At 49.6% G+C, this 20,370-nt stretch overlaps 1 protein-coding gene across 1 annotated transcript in view; it reads right to left on the reverse strand.

Moving 5' to 3' along the window:
* Nucleotides 1-20,370, reverse strand: part of Vwf (von Willebrand factor) — a 167,817-nt gene that overhangs the window by 136,408 nt on the left and 11,039 nt on the right. Inside the window, exons 4-6 of the mRNA XM_045139643.1 lie at nt 19,324-19,426; nt 18,357-18,565; nt 15,722-15,846 (exon numbers count right to left, since the gene is read on the reverse strand). Of these exons, the coding sequence (XP_044995578.1) occupies nt 15,722-15,846; nt 18,357-18,565; nt 19,324-19,426 (437 nt within the window). The remainder of the gene's footprint in view (nt 1-15,721; nt 15,847-18,356; nt 18,566-19,323; nt 19,427-20,370) is intronic.

Genomic DNA, 20,370 nt, shown 5'->3' on the forward strand with positions numbered 1-20,370 from the left:
TCGAGGTAGGGTCTCACTCTGGCTCAGGCTGACCTGGAATTCACTATGTAGTCTCAGGGTGGCCTCGAACTCACAGCGATCCTCCTACCTCTGCCCCCCAGTGCTGGGATTAAAGGCATGTGCCACCACGCCAGGCGCTTTCCTGTGTCTTGAGTGCTGCTTTTGTTCCTTTGATATTTGTGAAGTTCATGGTCCTCTAGGGAAGCAAAGGCAAGGTGAAGCAGGCTCCCGTCTGTTTCTTTCCATTCATTCATACTGCCTGACTCATCAAAATGCCACTGACATTTGAGGAATGAGGTCCCGGGATTGGCAGAGGGCAGCCCAGGGTGTCCGCAGAAGGCCAGCTGCTCCGGCTCTTGCCCACTTCTTTTCCCGCCCCCAATTCAGAGCTAGTGAAAACCTGAGAGAGGGGGACTCACGGGAATTTGCTGCCTCCGGGGCTTTAGTACAAGAGGGCTCTGGGCGGTCATTGCACCCCGAGACCAGCTCATAGACCCGGGGACTGGGAACTGGTCATTCTCCCCTAGCAGGGCACGGTATCTGTCAGCCACTGGTCCAAGGAACCATGGCGTCTAGGCACACTTCCAGCCCAAGTCTGGCGAGGCAAGGCCAGCCTGGCCCGTCTCCCGCTGGCCGGGGTCAAGTCGTTGCTTGGCTCAAAGGGAAATGGAACAGGGCTCCAGCACATTACCAGGGCATTCCCTGGAGGTAGTAAATGGTTTGTAGAATGCCTCGGCAAGCAGGGTGCTTCCAGCTTACTTGCCTGAGGAGCAGGGAGTGTGATTTCTGCAGAACTTGGCCCTCCCTCTGTAGAGCGCCACACTTACCCGGTCTCCCCCGACGGAGACAAGCCTGCGTCCTCCCCTTCCCCTCCAGTGGTCCTCTGCTCGGCCCTGGCCTCAGCACAGTCCACCAGAGTGACCACTGTCTGGTTTCTGGGTGGCACTTCTGCCCGGCACCTCCAGCCCAACGTGCCTTCACCCCAAAACCATACCCAGCTACTCCTGGGCGTGTCTGTTTTTTCACAGGCAACCGTGCCAGACCAGGTCCTGAGAGCAGGCACAGGAGAGAGGCCACGGCGCTGCCAGCCTCCGCACTGGCTCACAGCACGGACTGGTAGATGGCAGCACAAGCACTGGCTGCCTCGCCTTCCGGGTCTCCACCAGTGGAGCAGCACGTCTGAAGCCGGGCGTGGTGGCACACACCTGTGATCCCAGCGCTCAGGAGGCAGAGGTAGGAGGACCGCCATGAGTTTGATACCAGCCTGGGTCTACAGAGTAAGTTCCAGATCAGTCTGGACTAGTGATACCCTACCTCAAAAAATAAAAAACTATTTTAAAAATAACACATCTGACTATGTTTCATCCTGGCTTAAAGGACAAAGCTCTAACTCATCACGAAGGCAATAAGGCCTCTACGACCTGACCCCAGCCTTCTCCGCTCGTTTCAACCCCGTGGGTCCCCTTGAACTTCCATTTCCCGTGACCATTCTCTCCATTTCCTTGCATCATTTCCAAATATTGAAAATATTGGAGGGGAAATTACATCTATCCTGAACACATGTCAGCTTTTTTTTTTTTTTTAATCCCTCACCATTCTTCCCTAAGTAATACGGCACGGCTACCATCTACGTAGCATTCACACTGTACTGGAATATTACAGTAATCTAGAGATGCGTTTAAATATATGATATACGGCAGGCCGCAAGCAAATAGCCATTTCACGTAAGACCAGAGCATCTAAGGAACTGGGTGTCCACAGCCGCCCTGGATCCCATGCATGTGGAGGGGACACACACACACACACACACACACACACACACTGTCCTAAAAATCACAATAAGAAGGGCGTAGTGACGCACGCCTTTAATCCCAGCACTCAGGAGGCAGAGATAGGAGGATCACTGTGAGTTCCAGGCCACCCTGAGACTACATACTGAATTCCAGGTCAGCCTGAGCTAGAGTGAGACCCAGTAGAAGACTGTAATGTGGAGAGTATAAAGAAGGTTCTAGAAACATGGGTGGGCAAGAGTCACAACTCCATCACCTGCAAAGTACATGAAATTCATGGCAGGCGTAGTGGCCCATTCATTTAACCCCAGCAGTGGTAGGAAGATCGCCGTGAGTTCAAGGCCACCCTGAGACTACATAGGGAACTCCAGGTCAGCCTGGGATACAGTGAGACCCTACCTCGAGAAACCAAAAAAAAAAAAGAAAGAAAGAAAACAGAAATCCGCCCCCTACTCTTCCGTTCCTTCACCCTTAAAAGAGAAGCAGGTGGGAAATGAGCAGAAGCTCTCCCCTTCTTCCTGAGTCTCAGGACCCTCAGCTTTCAACTTCCAGCTGGACATGAAATGAGGATTCCACTCCTCAGCCCTGTCCGCTGCCAGGCTCAGCCACAGAGTTAAGCTGCGCGCGGTGGGTGAGGAGCAGAGAGGCCCGGGGCAGCTCCGGGGGCTCCTCGGAAGACCCTGCTGCCCTCCCCCACCCTCGTCCCAGGGCTGGCTCGTGGCTGTGGAGCTGAAGCTGGAGCCTCTTGAACCGTGAAGCAGGGGCCTACGCGGGAGGCAACAGAGAAGGCCCCCGATGCGAACAGCAGTCCGCCCCTGGATATACTCCTCTGAGCTTTCTTGTTTTCTTTTTTTAGGATGGACTTAGGCAAATTTTATTCCAATTGTTCAGAATAAAGAAAACATTAACAGATTTTATCAACCCCATTGTCACGTAACTCAAGAGAGCAAGTAAAATCCAGCCTTTTGTTGTTTGTTTGTTTTTTTTGTTTTTGTTGTTGTTTGTTTGGTTTTGGTTTTTCGAGGTAGCGCCTCACTCTGGCCCAGGCTGACCTGGAATCCACCCTGTATTCTCAGGCCGGCCTCGAACTCACGGCTATCCTCCTACCTCTGCCTCCTAAGATTAAAGGCGGGCACCACCATGCCTGGCTCAACTTTCTCCCTATTTTATTTTATTTTATTTTATTTTATTTTATTTTATTTTATTTTATTTTATTTTATTTTATTTTATTTGTTAGAGAGAGTGTGGGTATATGGGCACACCAGTGCAAACGGATTCCAGATGCATGCACCGCCTTGTGCATTTGGCTTACTTGGGGTCCTGGGGAATCGAACGAGAGTCATTTGGCTCTGTGGGCTAAGCGCCTTAACCACTAAACCATCTCTCCAGCCCTTCCTCTGAGTTTTTCGTGGGAGAGAAGTGCATTCCTAGAACAACCATCATTACCGTGGGTGCCTCGGTGCCTTGCCACTCGGTGCTGGGTCTACTCCTAACACACCTCAGAGAGCCGCTGCAAAGTAAGATGGAGGGGCTCCAGGCTGGCTGTCAGGTCCTCAGGGCAGGCGGCCGTCCTTGCTGGCCTGCGGTCTGTCGGGGCTTTGCTTGCGCTTCTCTGCTAAGCCATTTTGGCAGGGACACAAAACAAGGGCTGGCTAATTTGCACTTCCAGCATCTCCTGGCTCCAGTGCCCGGCACCAGCTACTCTGTCTTATTTCATCTCCTGCGGGTGGGGCCAGAAGCCGGCCCAGAGCTGTGTGGCCCCTCCATCAATCCATGACCTCACCCTCCCGGGCCAGCGCGCAGACCCAATTGTGGCTCATCTTAATCCCATTTTCAGTTCATCAAAGGAGACCAGGCCTCTTCCCTGGAGATGCTCAAGCCCATCCAGGGGCTGGGAGAGAAAACAAACCCAGCTCCCTGGGGACGGGCAGGGCAGGAGAGAAGAAAGCAGAAGAAAATGAGCTCTCCCTACTTTCGCTCCTGTTTTGCTCCCAAACAGCTGACGAAGGAGATTGGGGTGGGTGGGGGAAGGCATTCCTAGGCCTGAAGTGAATAAAGAAAGAAAAGAAAGGCCTAGCATACAAAGTGTGAGATTGTTCACTAGGCCCTGATCTTTTCCAGCCCTGGGGTTGGGCTGCCGGAGGAGGCTGCCCCCGGAGGAGGTGCGGAGGCGCCTGGAACCCGGACTAGTCCAAAGCCGGTGGGTTCAAGAATTTCACCCTGGGCAGGAGATGGTTTTCCATTTGGTCAGCCTTTAGGGGATGGATGGGGCCTGGATGGCTGATACTATTTATAACTGCTAGCTGGCCTGAGATTCCCACCCACATTCCAAGACTCTGACTCACGGTCAAGAATCTCGAAACCGGTTCATACATCTCCACCAAATGGGCCAGTTTTGTGAGGTTGGTCATTCCTGTCCCTAAGATAACTGGGTAAATTAGCTCATGACAAATAGGATAACTAGACACAGCAATAGTAGAGGTGGCCACTGAGGCCTTCCCAGGCCCCTTATCGCCCTCTGCCCTGGCCTTCTAAGAGCATCTCATTTGAGCCAGTCGTGGTGGCGCATGCCTTTAATCCCAGCACTCCAGAGGCAGAGGTAGGAGGATCGCTGTGAGTTTGAGGCCAGCCTGAGACTGCATAGTGAATTCCAGGTCAGTCTGAGCTACAGTGAGACCCTCGAAAAACTAAAAAAAAAAAAAAAGGCAAGAACATCTCATTTAATGCTCCAGGACTACATGGAAAAAGAATAATTAGACACCATCCTCTGGTTTCCACTTTGGGGATCTGGCCAGGCCCTGGGGATGGGAAATAGCGCAATCTGAACCAGTGTGTCTATCCTTCTTTCTCAGGGAAAGTCAGGTGTATGATATGAGTTGAACGCCCCTGCTGCTCTTCTGCCCATCACCTCCGGACCCCAGGCCTCTTCTAGCCCAGGCTGACCTGGAATTCACTACGCAGTCTCAGGGTGGCCTCGAACTCACAGCGATCCTCCTACCTCTGCCTCCCGAGTGCTGGGATTAAAGGCATGCGCCAACACGCCCAGCTTGCTAACTTTTTTTTTTCAGTTTTTGTTTTTACATTTAATTTATTTATTTGAGAGAGAGGGAGAAAGAGAGGAAGTAAGTGATGTGAGGACACAGGGATGAAGTGAATCAGGAGGATATGCGGGACTCCCGTTCCCTGGTGAAGCATGTGTAATAAGTCCTCGTTTCTGAGTTGATCAATGGCTCAAGAAAGACTCAAGGGCTGGAGAGGTTAAGGCCCTTGCCGGCAAAGCCTAAAGACCCAGGTTCGATTCCTCAAGACCCATGTAAGCCAGATGCTGCACAAGGTGGCTCATTCTTCTAGAATTTGTTTGCCGTCTCTGAAGGCCCTGACGCACCCATTCTCCCTCCCTCCCTCTCCCTCTCTTTTTTTTTTTTTAAATTATTTATTTATTTATTTGAGAGTGACAGACACAGAGAGAAAGACAGGTAGAGGGAGAGAGAGAGAATGGGCGCGCCAGGGCTTCCAGCCTCTGCAAACGAACTCCAGACGCGTGCGCCCCCTTGTGCATCTGGCTAACGTGGGACCTGGGGAACCGAGCCTCGAACCGGGGTCCTTAGGCTTCACAGGCAAGCGCTTAACCGCTAAGCCAGCTCTCCAGCCCTCCCTCTCTTTCTCTCTCTCTCTCTCTCCCTCTTTCTTCCTCTCTCCCTCCTTACAAATAAATAAAGTTTTTGTTTAAAAAGAGAGAGAGAGAGAGAAACTTCAGAGTGCAGTCTCACTCTGCCCGAGGGGAAACGTATGTGGGTGCTTGGATTCAAAGTCCAGCAAAGGGGCTCAGTACCTATATTGCCTAGCACAGGGGATGCCATCTTGTCTATAAATCCACCTCATGGCGCTGCCATCCGACAACCAACTTCCTCTGGGATCCTGAATTCCAACTGTTCTATTCTGGGCTTTTTTTTTTTTTTTTTTTTTTTTGTTGTTGTTGTTGTTTTGTTTTGTTTTTTTGAGGTAGGGTCTCACTCTAACCCAGGCTGACCTGGAATTCACTATGGAGTCTCAGGGTGGCCTCGAACTCATAGCAATCCTCCTACCTCTGCTCCAACTATTGTCTTTTTTTTCCATATTTTTTATTTATTTGAGAGAGAGAAGGGAGGACAGAGAGGAAGAGAGAGAGTGTTTGTGTGGGCACACCAGGACCTCCAACCACTGGAAACAAACTCCAGACGCGTGCGCCCCCTTGTGCATCTGGCTTACGTGGGTCCTGCAGAGTCGAACCAGGATCCTTTGGCTTTGCAGGCAAAGGCCTTAACCGCTAAGCCATCTCTCCAGCCCTGCTCCAACTATTCTTCAAACAAAAGGACGGCCAAGAGAATGCCATACCCAATTACCCCATGGGGTGAGTGGGACCTGACAGACTAGGTCCTGGACAGCGAGCCCAGCTTTAGTCAGCACTGCAGCTGACTCCCCTGGGCTGAAAACACTTGCCTGGGCCTTGGGGGCGCCCCTTACAGCCCCACCGCTGAGCAGAAATAATAAAACATGCTGGCTATCTCCTTTGCAAATCAGCAACATTTAATGAGGATGTGAAGAGTGAACAGCTTTGTCCCAGGAGAATGAATATTTGTTGTGCCTCCGCAGGCAATTGAAGAGAATGTTCCGGCTTCTCCAAGTCAACACTGGTGTTACAAATATTAGCTCACGGGACAGGTGATTTCCTGGGGACAAGAGGAATAACAGGTGTACCGCTATCTCAGAGGAGTGGGAGAGTGTTCTGCAGGCTAAGGGGGGACGGGGGAGCTGTGAAAATATAAAATAGAAGCTGGGTGTGGTGGCGCACGTCTTTAACCCCAGCACTCGGGAGGCAGAGGATCTCCGTGAGTTCAAGGCCACCCTGAGACTGAATTCCAGGTCAGCCTGAGCTAGAGTGAGACTCTATCTTGAAAAAGCAACGACAATTAAATATGCATATATGGGCTGGAGATATGGCTTAGCAGTTAAGCGCTTGCCTGTGAAGCCTAAGGACCCCGGTTCGAGGCTCGATTCCCCAGGACCCACGTTAGCCAGATGCACAAGGGGGCGCACGCGTCTGGAGTTCGTTTGCAGTGGCTGGAGGCCCTGGCGCGCCCATTCTCTCTCTCTCCCTCTTTCTCTCTCTGTCTGTCACTCTCAAATAAATAAATTAAAATAATTAATAAATAAGTAAATATGCATATATATATGTATGTATGTGTGTGTATATGTATACGTATGTATGTGTATATGTGTGTATGTATGTGTGTGTGTGTATATATATATATGGCACATGAAAATAGCATGTCTAATAATAAACATCCTATTCAGAGATCAGAAGAAATCTGGGGCTGGTTGGGGCTGGTCGGAATGCTACGGTAGAGCGCTCCTGTGTCAGGATGAAGACATCACACTGGACAGACTATCTGCGCCCACTATTCAGGAATACTGAGAGACATGCATGGCTCTAGCTTCAGATGGGCACAAAGTGAAAGGAGCCAGGGAGCTGGCTAGGACTGAGCTGGACAAGATGGCGGGAATGATCCCACCAAGGGTATTCCAAGGACTTGACTCTTAAAGTCAAGGTCAAGGGGCACAAGGTCTCCCACAGACTACAGGGCAGGGCTGGAGAGATGGCTTAATGGTTAAGCTCTTGCCTGTGAAGCCTAAGGGCCCCGGTTTGAGGCTTGATTCCCCAGGACCCACATAAGCCAGATACACACACACACAAGGTGGCACATGCATTTGGAGTTCATCTGCAGTGGCTGGAGGCCCTGGTGCACCCATTCTCTCTCTCTCTCCCCACCCATCTCTCTCTCTCTTATAAATAAATAATTTTTTTTAAAGACTACATGGCAAAGCTGTCTTTGCTTTATGAGGTTCAGTCCAACATTTTTTTTTAAAGAGGCCTGAGATGCCCAAGGTGGAGCATACATCTGGAGTTCCTTTGCAGAGGCTGGAGGTCCTAAGGGTCCAGATTCAATTCCCTAGGACCCACATAAGCCAGATGCACAAGGTGGTGCATGTGCCTGGAGTTCCTTTGCAGTGGCTGGAAGCCCTGGTGCAACCCTCTCTCTCTCTCTCTCTCTCTCTCTCTCTCTTCCTCTCTCATAAATAAATGAATAAGTAAGAAGGAAGAAAATCTACGTAAAAAACCTTCTAAGATGAGTGCCGTGCAGTAGAGCCGTCTACAAATGACAAAGGGCCTGGCCATAGCGTGCTAAGAACAGCCACGCTGTGGGCAGGGCATTGAGCTGGATGCATTCTAGAATCTCATCCAACCCGGAGTGTTAATGAACGTGATATTCCTGCTGATGAAAAGAAACTGGTGTTGCCACTGCTGGATCATCCCACCTCAGATGACAGTAACAACGGAGCACTCAGACTTCTCAACAAAGACAGGCCATCTTGAGCATCAATGCCAAGGAATCAGATGAGAGAACTCCTGTTTTTGTTTTATTTTATTTATTTATTTGAGAGAGAGAGACATAGAGAAAGAGAGAATGGACACACCAGGGCCTCCAGCCATTGCAAACGAACTCCAGACACATGCACCACCTTGTGCATCTGGCTTACGTGGGTCCTGGGGAATTGAACCTTGGTCCTTTGCCTTTGCAGGCAAGCACCTTAACCGCTAAGCAATCTTTCCACCCAGGACTCCTGTTTTTAATTATTTTTAGGTTTTGACTTTTTTTTTTTTCCCCCAAAGTAAGGTCTTACTCTAGCTCAGGCAGACCTGAAACTGACTCTATAGCTCCAGGCTGGCCTCCAGCTCGTGGCGACCCTCCTGAGTGCTGAGATGAAAGGTGTGTGCCACCACGACCAGCCTCAATGACAGAACGGTTGACACTAGGCGTGAAAGTGTCCCCTTCTGATAGTGGCATCAAAGGCAGGAGCCGGGTCTTGCTACTCTGGGGCAGGTGATCTGTGATCTGTGGCTGGTGGGGGACGGCCGCAGTGTCTGTTTCTCCCGGTAAAAGCCAGGCCACAGCCACTGACGACAGCGCGCACAGTGGCAGACGCCAAGAGACTAGCCTTGGCATAGAAGCTCCCGTACACATGTGTTCACTTGTACATCGCCGTGGAGGCACATCTGGAGGCTGCCCGTCGGGTGGTGGGAAAGCACCTTGGGGAGCGGGCCTTTGATCTAGTGGTGTGGCCACCGTGCGGACCCCTCAGCCGAGTCCAGCCCCGTGAGTCTTGGGCTTCATGATGTACACAAGGCTACGGGGCACAGCCACCACCCCTTTATGAGGTTCAGCCCCACACTGGATTTCTTTTTTGTTTTTTGTTTTGTTTTGTTTTGTTTTTTTGGTTTTTCGAGGCAGGGTCTCTAGCCCAGGCTGACCTGGCATTCACCATGGAGTCTCAGGGTGGCCTCGAACTCACGGCGATCCTCCTACCTCTGCCTCCCGAGTACTGGGATTAAAGCATGTGCCACCACACCCGGCCCTGGATTTATTTTTTTAAAGAAAAGTTACCTGAAAAAAACCATCTTTCTAAAATGTGCATCATGCAGTGGAGTTATCTGCAAGTGAACATCAGTGGCCTGAGCATTTATGTCTTGGCACTACAGCCTCCCATAGTAGACCTGCCCTTAGTTTGAAATGCTAGGGGGGAAAAAAAACCCTGAAAAATTTGCATGCAATCAAACAGGCTACTATTGGTCCTAGGAGAGAAGGGCATTACGTGTGGTTGGCATGACAAGGAAACATTCATCCCCTGGGTGTAAGTAATACAGCCTGGCCCTCAGAATGAGCTGACTCCCTGCTTGGCTTTGGGGAACCCAAAAGCACCAGAGATACAGGCAGGCTTCAAGGAAAGTTCTGAAGTCCTTGCAACTCCCCCACCCCCACACAGGATACCCTACCATTCCAGATGGGTCTTGAGCACTGGTAAAGGGTGCCAGCTCACAAGACCCACCATCTGAGCCAGCCCAGTGCGAGTAAGGACTGAACAGCTCAAAAGACCACCACGTTGATCAATCAGCTCTCAGGAGACAGCCGAGTCCCAGTGCTTCCCAGCCAGTGAGGGTGCCCCAGTTATGGGCAAACACAATCTGGCGGGTGGGCCGAGGCTCAGTTTTCAGGTAAGAGCTCTGAGCTCTGGGCTGAAAGGAGTTCAGGCCTCTGGGAGGTCAGGTGTTATTTGGAACTCCCAGGCAGCGCTAAGAACAGGGCACCCAGAGACAAAGCCAGTGGTAAGCTTCAAAGAGATCCCGCCCCCCCCCCCCCCAGACAAGAGAGGCTGCCCTGGGCTGTTCAGTCCTCCCCTTTGTCTGCAGGAGACAAAGCATCCAGTCTCCCTCCTGAACCTGAACTCAGTATCCTCAGGTCCTCGGCTGCAGAGGACTGTCTCCAGCTCCCACTTCCTGTACAAAAATGGGATTATTGCTTTGCGTTCAGTGCGGAGCAACATTTACTTATCAAGCACTCCTCCGTACTGGCCTGTGCTTGGAAAGTAAAGTCAGGTAAAATATAATAAGCTCTATATGAAAATATAAAATATAATAATAAACATATAATAAAATGTATAGTAAATATAATAAAAAATAAAAATATAGTAAGACCAGTTGCTTTCACACCTGACTGGAAGTGCGGGAGAGGCTGACCCAACAGCCAGCAATGCACTGTGAGGTTGGAAATGGTAGAATGAAATGATGAAGGTCCCTTCCACGCCTAGTGAGGGTGCACGGTACCCTGAGCGGGTGCAACCTGAAATCTGTCTAGATGACCGAGCAGCTCGAGAGGACAGGCTGGCTTCTGCGTGTCACTTACCCACCTAGGTGTGTGGAGATGCACACTGAGACAGTGTCTCCTGTGAACCAGGCTGGCCTCGAACTCATTATGTAGGCAAGGATAATCTTGAACTTCTGATATGCCCACCTCCACCTTCCAAAAACTATTAATTACCTGCCACACCCAGATTACACAGGGGCAGGACGGGCCCCCCGGCTCTGTGTGCACCCCAATTACGCAGGGGCAGGACGGGACCCCCGCTCTGTGCGCACCCCGATTACGCAGGGGCAGGACGGGACCCCGGCTCTGTGCGCACCCCGATTACGCAGGGGCAGGACGGGACCCCGGCTCTGTGCGCACCCCGATTACGCAGGGGCAGGACGGGACCCCGGCTCTGTGCATGCTAGCAACCTTTCTACTGACTCTCTACATCCAGCTTTCCTTCTAACTTCAAGCCTTGCTCAACTCTGTGAAAGGAAAGGGGTTGTGACAGGGGGGGAGGGGAGGAGAAAATGCATAATGTTTAGAGTTTACACCTAAAATAACCACGCGTGCTAGCACTTCTGGACCCCAGTCCCTTCCCAAAGCTCGTCACTCCAGTGGGACCTACGGGAGGAAACCAGGAGTCTCCATCATCATCATCATCATCATCATCATCACTCATTCACTTAAGCGCCACTGGGCTAAGCCTTCGTACAAAATAAAGACCGCTGGCTGGGGCTGGAGGGACGGCTTAGTGGCTAAGGCACTTGCCTGCGAAGCCAAAGGACCCACGTTCAATTCCCCAGGACCCACGTTAGCCAGATGCACAAGGGGGCGCACGCCTCTGGAGTTCGTTTGCAGTCCTGGAGGCCCTGGTGTGCCCACTCTCTCCCTCTCTATCTCCCTCTTTCTCTCTGTCAAATAAATAAATAAAAATAAAATTTTTTTTTTTAAAAAAGACCACTCTCTGATTCCTCTTAAATGACTCTAGCAAGTCGTATTCCTGGGCCTGTTTTACACGGGTAGAAACTGAGGCTTGGAGAAGGAAAAGTGTGTGTCTTTGTAAACACAGTAAATGGCGCCCTGAACAGTCCCAGCCCAGGAGGAGACTCTCGGGGGACTGTCAGGGGACGGCTCAGGGATGTCACTAAAGGAGGTGACAAAGTCCTCCTTCCACACCCTTCTCTCAGTGCTGAGCTCAGAGTGCCAGTGAGTCATGGGAAACCCGAGGAAAGGGGGCTTTGAAGGTGTTTGATTACCAACTGGAAATTGCTTGTGTTAACGACACATGGGCAGCTGCGTTCGGCGTCCGCCCAGGACGGCCTCCTGAGCCGGACACACACCCGAGTTCATGTTGTTTCGTGTTCGAGTTGTTTCATGAAAATAAAGATTTGCCACCTGCCCAATAAGCACTTCTCTTAATGTCCATACCCTTATATTAATGCTATTCTCACTTTTGGTAGAGAACCTTCTCTTTTCAAATGGCGGTGACCTTGGGATGACTCAGAAGGCATCATGGTGCTGAGAAGAAGTGACCGGAGTGCTCAGTACTGCAATATCTCTATCACACCTTCCAAGGCTCAGGGTCTAATGTGGAAGAGGTGGCAGAAAGAATGTAAGAGCCAAAGGAAGGGTAAGACTCCTTACAATGTGCCCAGACACAAATGGCCTGGATATCCATGACCTCACCATGCCTGACACTACCTACACAAGACCACCATAATAGGAGGAAAAGATCATGACATCAAATAAATAAACAAAAATTAAGAAAAGAAAAAAGCTTGTGATAGGGCTGGAAAGATGGCTTAACTGTTAAGGTGCTTGCCTGCAAAGCCTAAGGACCCAAGTTTGATTCCCCAGGACCCACGTTAGTCAGAGGCACAAGGTGGCACATGTGTTTGGAATTCATTTTCAGTGGCTGGAGGCCCTTGTGTGCCCTTACTCTTGCCCTCTCTCTCCCTCCCTCTCTCTCTCAATCTCTTTCCCTCTTTCTCTCTCAAATAAATAAATAAAATATTTTTTAAAAATGCTTTATTTATTTATTTGAGAGCGACAGACACAGAGAGAAAGACAGATAGAGGGAGAGAGAGAGAATGGGCGCGCCAGGGCTTCCAGCCTCTGCAAACGAACTCCAGATGCATGCATCCCCTTGTGCATCTGGCTAACGTGGGACCTGGGGAACTGAGCCTCGAACCGGGGTCCTTAGGCTTCACAGGCAAGCGCTTAACTGCTAAGCCATCTCTCCAGCCCAATAAAATATTTTTTAAAGCTTGTGATAAGGAAGCCCAGGGTGATACACGCACCATTATTAGGGCTGAATATTGTATATATATATTCCTCATCATCCTGATAATGTCTCATCTGCCTTACGAGATCAACAGGAACTGATTCAGGCCACGTCAGACTCTAGTGTGCCATTTGGCGAACAGCTTTAAGGATGGATTTCTAGATCTTCATGGTGAAAGAAAATCATGCTTATTATTTCTGATAACGTAGTAACTCTCTTCATTTCAGGACCTTGCATACTCAGCTGTTGTTTAACTCTTATCTCCTCTTGTGTACAGTCAGCTCACACTCAGATGGTCCTGAGACAATCTAACTCCATCGACCTAGGTCCCCTTCAATTGCTTTCCAACACCTGAAAGTCTGTAAGAATGTAATCCTCCAGTTTGCTGTGTGCCCACTGCCCCTTAACTCCTTGCTTTTATTTTTTTTTCTCCCCAACATTTTCGTCCAGGGCTGTCTTCCTGCACTCCACCAGTGTACTTTCAGCGTCCCTTAAATAAACTCACTGAAAAAGTTTCCCAACTGCCACACCAGACAACCCCATTCAGCATGAAGAAGCTAAAGTGATCATCATCCCAATTCCCTAATGACAGTCAGGATTGCTTCTTTAGAGGACATTGAGGCTGGGCTCTGAAAGTAAACTAGCACAAATGGCCTGCAGAGATTGCTTAATGGTTAAGGCACTTGCCTGCAAAGCCAAAAGACCTCAGTTTGACTCCCCAGGACCCACATTAGCCAGATGCACAAGGTGGCACATGCATCTGGAGTTCATTTACAGTAGCTGGAGGACCTGGCACACCCATTCCCTCTCTCTCTTTGCCTACATCTTTCTCAAATAAATAAATAAAAATAAAATATTTTTTTTAAAAAACTGGAATGTCCTTGAACCTGCTTTGCAACCTCCACTTTGATAAAGATCAGAGAAAGTCCTCTTCCTATCTCTTGTCTGAAGAAGTTGCTCAGATTTGTTTATCCACAAACAACCTGATCCTGGTATTGTGATTGGTTCAGCTCAGCACCAAAACTTGCATCACGGCTGGCCTCTTCCTGAGCCAGCTCCCTGAATCCAAACCAATCAGCTATCTCTTGCAGGGCTCATCTGAGCCTGAGAATGGAGTCCACCAGAATAGGTAATGAAGAGATGCCGGGGAGGGCAAGGCCTCTTACCGGCTGTTCGTGTCTTCTGATGCCTGAACCTCCAGGTCCCTACTATGGTGGGCCTTCCCTCATCCCAACATAACTGGCTGCACTGGGATGGGGAAGGTGGCCTCGATTTCCAGCTCAACCCCTCCCACTTCCCACATGGCAGAAGCTCTCTGTTCCTTTTCTCCTCCTAATCTAATAAAGTCTCTCTAAATCTTAAAAAAAGAAAATAAAAGAAGCTTGCGATACAACATCGAAGGTTCAAGGACCATCGCAGAAGAGGTGGCAGAAAGAACAGAGGAGACAAAGGAAGGGAGGAGTGCTTTGCAATACTATCTTCCAGACACAAAGTACCCACTGCGTTCATGACCTCACAGCGGACGCCACTACTTACAAGACATGCCTAATCTGAGGGCAAAAACAATAAGAGAATTATGATCAGGGTACACTGTGTATGTGAATGGAAGTTTCAATAAAAAGTTTTAAAGGAGGCTGGGAAGATGTGACGCCTAAGGACCCAGGTTCAATTCCCCAGGACCTACGTAAAGCCAGATGTACAAGGTGGTGCATGCGTCTGGAGTTCACTTGCAGTGGCTAGAGGCCCTGGTGAGCCCATTCTCTCTCTATTGTCTCTCTCTCTCTCTCAAAAAAATAAATAAATAAATAAATAAAATAGTTTAAAACATATATTTTGGACTGGAGAATGGCTTAGCAGTTAAGGCACTTGTCGGCAAAGCCAAAGGACCCAGGTTTGATTCCCCAGGACCCACGTTAGCCAGGTGTACAAGGTGGCACATGAGTCTGGAGCTCGTTTGCAGTGGCTGGAGGCCCTAGCACACCCATTCTTTCTCTCTTTATCTCTCTCTCAAAATAAACAAACACACACCACACACACACATATGTTAAAAATAAAAGCTTGTGGTCAGCTCCTGGAAAAGCACAAAGCCCACAGGTCGAATAGTTTGGGCCACCCCTTTTCGCACTCAAGCAATGTAAGTACACAGTAGGAATGCCTTTACCAGGTACCAAATACCAGCACCTTGATCTTGAGCTGCCTGGCCTTCAGAACAGTGACAAGAGGATCTGAACTGCCCACATCAGGTGTTTTGTTACTATATAGCAAATGAGCCGAATCACTGATTATACCTATTTATCTGGCCAAACCCAAGTTTACAGAGCAAGCCCTACAAAAAAAAAAACTATTAACATGAAAGTTGATCGAACTCCAACCCCAGTGGATTTTCAAGAAGAAAGGCCCCCTGCACAGCCCACACTGAACCACCGGAGGGATTCACAGGCATGTCCATTAAGAGAGAAGATGAGCCCAAGTCCTTGGGCTGCATGGACTTGGAGAAGCTCTAACAATCACACACTGGGATGGCTTTAATGGAAACGTCCCCCCCCTCCCCCCATAGACTCATGTGTTTTAAATACTTGCTCCCCAGTGGGCGTCAGTTCGGGAGAATTGTGGCACTCTGGGGAGCTGGAGCCTTGCTGGGGGAGGTGTGTCGCTGAGAGCAGACTTTGAGATGCACTCCTCCAGCCCACCGGGTGTTCAGAGCTAGCTTGCCACCCCCACCTCGCTGCTCATATATGAAGATGTGAGCCAGCTGCCTGCTCCGCCATGCTTTCTCCACCATGATGAATCCTCCCCTCGAAACTGTAAGCCTGCAACAAACCTTCCCCCGCCCACCCCCCATAGGCTGCCTGAGGTTTCTCAACAACAGGGAAGTAACTATAACATGCACCAACAAGGCCACGTCCAGACCGGACACTCACCTGTTGGACTTCTTCTGAGGCACCCTTGCACGGGTTACTGGGAGGTGAGGCTCGTTTGCAAGGCTGCTGCCCACTGCTCAGGGCCCAAGAGTTGGCAAAGTCATAGGGGTCTGAGGTCAAGGTCCCTGCATAGCAGAGTTCAGAAAGATGATGTTTCAGTTATTGGCTCCAGGCCTGCTATTAACCTGAATCAAAGTTCTGCTAGATCATACTACAGGCGTTTCCTTACAGTGCTCAGCATGACCACAGGACATGGACATTGACGCTTAGCAAGTGTTTGGTAAGTGGACAGGTGGAAGGATGGATGGATGGATGCATGGATGGATGGATGGATGGATGGATGGATGGATGGATGGACGGACAGATAGACGGATGGACGGATGGACGGATGGATGGATGGATGCATAGATGGATGCATGGACGGACTGATGGATGGATGCATGGATGGATGGATGGATGGACGGACGGACGGACGGACGGACGGATGGATGGATCTGTAAGCTTCAATAAATATCCCTTCCTCCATGACTGTGCCTGATCTGGAAGTTCATTTCAGGGACCTGAAGCTGTCTGCTACAACCTCCTTTCCCACAGCATAGGTTCCTTTTTTTTTTTTGTTTCAAGTTATGTACGTGCTAGGATAAGAAAGAAACTTCTGTTTCTAGCAACAGGGTAGATCAGAGGAATGCTGAAGCTGCACTACCACAACAGACAAGCATTCTATGGCTCCATGGATAAAACCTTGGAAGGGTGTGGGAGAGAAACAGGGAATCCCAAGCTATAGATAGGAGAGGACAAAGAAATAATAATAATTAATAATAATAGTAACTGTCAGCCTTCAGGCTGCAGAGTACTAGAGAGAGCGTGGCACCTTTCCAGCCAAGCGGAGTGGGTTGTAACAGTTCTTACTGCGGTGGGAATGAGGCGGGAATTTGTACGGTGGTGGGTGGCGGTAAGCCTAAGCGGTCTCGCTGCGTCGTTAGAACTAACGTATTCTTTCATTCAGGGTTCTGCATATGCCTGCTGAAATAACTTTGCTGATTTCATTACACAAATCTATATTTTACTTTTTTTTTTTTTGCTTTATCTACCTGCTACTGAGAGAGTCGTGTTAAACTTTTCTATAATGCTGGTGAGTTTGTCCATTTCTTCTTGGCATTGTGTTGCTTTGCTTTACGTCTCTTGACTGGGCGTTTCTAGTGAGTTCCTCCGTGCTGACTCAGGGGAGGGAGACGGCAGGCACAGCCTGTCACGCGCGATCCCCGCCCACACTGAGAATTTGAGGTTGAGCTGTCGGGTTTGAGGAGTTTCAAGACACGCAGGGTGGATAGGGTTGGCTAAGCAGACTGAGGTGATGTGGAAGGAGAAACAGGACTAAGGGAGCTTTTCTACAGGCAGTGAGTCAGGGACAGGAGCCCACAGAGGAAAAAGAAGGCGGCGCTCTGCCTGCCATGACCAAACTGAAGCTCCAGGACCCATCCCTGGATCTCCTTCCACACCTGAGCGTGATAACAAGGCTCACCCTGCCTGGGTGTCTGATCTCAAAAAGGAGGTTAACCCGTGCGCCCGCTCGTTTTTTACTTCCTGTCACCTTGCCTGTGTGAGTCTTGTCTCTCCCCTTCCCAGCCTGGCTAGGAATAAGGGGGAGCAGTTCTTTCTCAGGCTAGTTTTCTCCTTGCATTCTGTCTGTGTCATGCTCTGGGGTACTTTCTCACTTTGATTTTATATATATACATACATATACATATATGTGTGTGTGTGTGTGTGTGTGTGATTTTTCCTTGATCTCTGAGTCCTTCACTATTTCTTTTCTTCTTTTTTAAATATATTTTATTTATTTATGCAAGACAGAGAAAGACGAGAGGGAGAATGGGCATACTAAGGCCTCCAGCCACTGCAAATGAACTCCAGACGTATGTGCCCCCTTGTGCATCTGGCTTATGTGGGTCCTAGAGAATCGAACCGGGATCCTTTGGCTCTGCAAATGCCTTAACCGTTAAGCCATCACTCCAGCCCTCTTTTTTGGTTTTTTGAGGTAGAGTCTCGCTCTAGCACAGGCTGACTTGGGATTCACCATGTAGTCTCAGGGTGGCCTCAAACTCACGGCAATCCTCCTACCTCTGCCTCCGAGAGTGCTGGGTTTAAAGGCGTGCACCACCATTATTTCTTAATCCTCACTGGTCTTCTTTGTGAAGGGGGGGCCTCTTGTCTCTTGAGCATTGCCTTTCACATGTGGGTTGATGTGCCTCCTCCCGAGCTCTTTTGTCCCCAGATGATTCTCTGTGATGAAATTCTATCCGGCTCCCCTCTTCCTAAGAGGAGAATCCTCCTCGGGCTTGAGGATTTCAGCTACTTTCTTCCCTGAATCTTAATTACCCTTACAGTGAACCTCATAATTTTCCCTAAGTAAAATAATTCATAACTTACCCTTCTTAGCCCTTTGTTAAAATGGGCAAAGGTTGAGGTTGACAGGCCTGAGGGGAGCCCCCAGAGCCCCCCAAACCCTGCCCCAATGTCACAATGAGGCTTGAATGCCAGAGGAGTGAAGGCTCATGAGCAAAAAAGTAAAAGACCATGACACACTTAATGAAAATGGTGTTCTAGAAAAACAAACAAACAAACAAAAAAACCTCACCTTCTTGAGTCCTAAAGTCATCCTCAGCAAAGACATCAAAGTCGCCACACAGCCCGCAGGTCTTGTTGAAGTGTCTGCCTGGCAGCTCGACTTGGAAGTTACCGTTGCCGTCGATTCTGGCCACGAAGCCATAGGCCTCGCTGGACAGCTTGTAATACCCAGCCTCGGTCTCCAGGAACAGCCCCTGGGAGGCATAGGGCACAGAGATGCTGGGGAGGGGGAGCACAGGACGTCGGAATTAGATCTCTCCTGCACTTCTCAGGACCTGTCCTTCCCTCCACCCCCAACCTCATCTCCCCAGGCCCAAACCGTGGGGCAACGAGACTGAGGTTCTAGACCGCTGCTCCCGAGACCCGGCTCTCAGCCAGCCCTGAAACTCACATCCTTAGAGCACAGTCACTTCCTGTTTCTGGGCCCCAGTTAGTACATTTGAACTATGACGGTGGGGCACTGGAGAGATGCCTGAGTGGTTAAGGCGCTTGCCTGCAAAGCCTAAAGACCCAGGTTCAACTCCCCAGGACCCACCTAAGCTGGACGCACAAGGTGGTACACGCATCTAAAGTTTGACTACAGTGGTTAGAGGCCTTGGCATGCCAATTATCTCCCTCTCTTTTTTTCAATTAAAAAAAACAATTGAGAGGGCTGGAGAGATGGCTTAGCAGTTAGGTGCTTGCCTTGTGAAGCCTAAAGACCCCAGTTCCGTTCAAGGCTCGATTCCCCAGGACCCACATTAGCCAGATGCCCAAGGGGGTACACGCATCTGGAGTTTGTTTGCAGTGGCTGGAGGCCCTGAAACACCCATTCTTTCTGCCCCCCCCCCCCGCCTCTTCCTCTGTCTGTTGCTCTCAAATAAATATATAAAAAATAAACAAAAAAGTTTTTTTAAGTTTAGGGACTGATGGTGTGAGGTGCGTGTGAGTGGATCCCCGGGTCCTCTCCACCTGTTCACCTTGAGTATCTGACTTACCTTTGGTCCCCCTGCATCGCAGAACCATTGGCAAACAAATGGATGTCAAAAAACTCCCCAAGATACACAGAGAGGCTCACTCTCTTGCCGTTTTGGAAGTTCCCTAAAAGGAAAGACAGTACCAAAAAAAGTTAATACATTTATTAATAAGAATAATATCACTTCGATAGTCTTACCTCTGTAGAAAACTCCTTCAAAAGACTTAACACCTGGGCAAAAAAAAAAAACTCCCCTTAAAATTTCATTTGCTCAGTCACCCTGTTATTTACCTAAAAACACTTACTGAGCACATTCTGGACACACAGACCTCAGTGGGTTCTTACATTTTAGGAAAGAAAAGTGTGAGTGCATGATGCTCTCCTTCTGGAAGCTTGAAGACGTGACACACGGCAGTGGCCCAGGACAGGAGTCTTGGCACCAGCTGCACAATGTTTCCTCCTCAGAAAGCCCAAGTCAGAATCCCTGAGCTGCTTGTTTCAAATGGAGTTTTGTTTTTTTTTTTTGTTTTTTTCGAAGTAGGGTCTCACCAACTCAGGCTGACCTGGAACTCACTATGTCATCTCAGGGTGGCCTCAAACTCATAGCGATCCTCCTACCTCTGCCTCCCCAGTGCTGGGATTAAAGGCGTGCACCACCACGCCAGGCTCGAATGGAGTTGTAAATTGAATAAACTTTTATGACAATAGGAACTTTCGACAAAGTCCATAGATAAAGCATTAATGGTAGCGTTTCCGAGGTAGATACATAAATATTCTAGAACTCCCCGTACTAAAATGATTTAAGAGCCGGGAAGCAAGCTCCAGTGTGTGATCGCTCACGGAAGTCTGCCAGGGCCAGAGGCATTTGCAACTGGCCCCCAAGCTGACCCCTTCTTAGGCCTCTCCTGGAGCTGCATACCAGCTGAGAGGACAGAGTCCTCCCTGGGCATCCATGACCCTTATGGCCTTGAACCCGTCCCTTCACCAGTATGATCCTCCCTCAGATCCCCAGCCTCACAGCACGGGTGAAGAAGGCCATTCTGCCCTTGCTTTGCTGGGGAACCCCTCG

Source organism: Jaculus jaculus, chromosome 23 (genome assembly GCF_020740685.1).
Source record: "Jaculus jaculus isolate mJacJac1 chromosome 23, mJacJac1.mat.Y.cur, whole genome shotgun sequence".
Taxonomy (NCBI): domain Eukaryota; kingdom Metazoa; phylum Chordata; class Mammalia; order Rodentia; family Dipodidae; genus Jaculus; species Jaculus jaculus.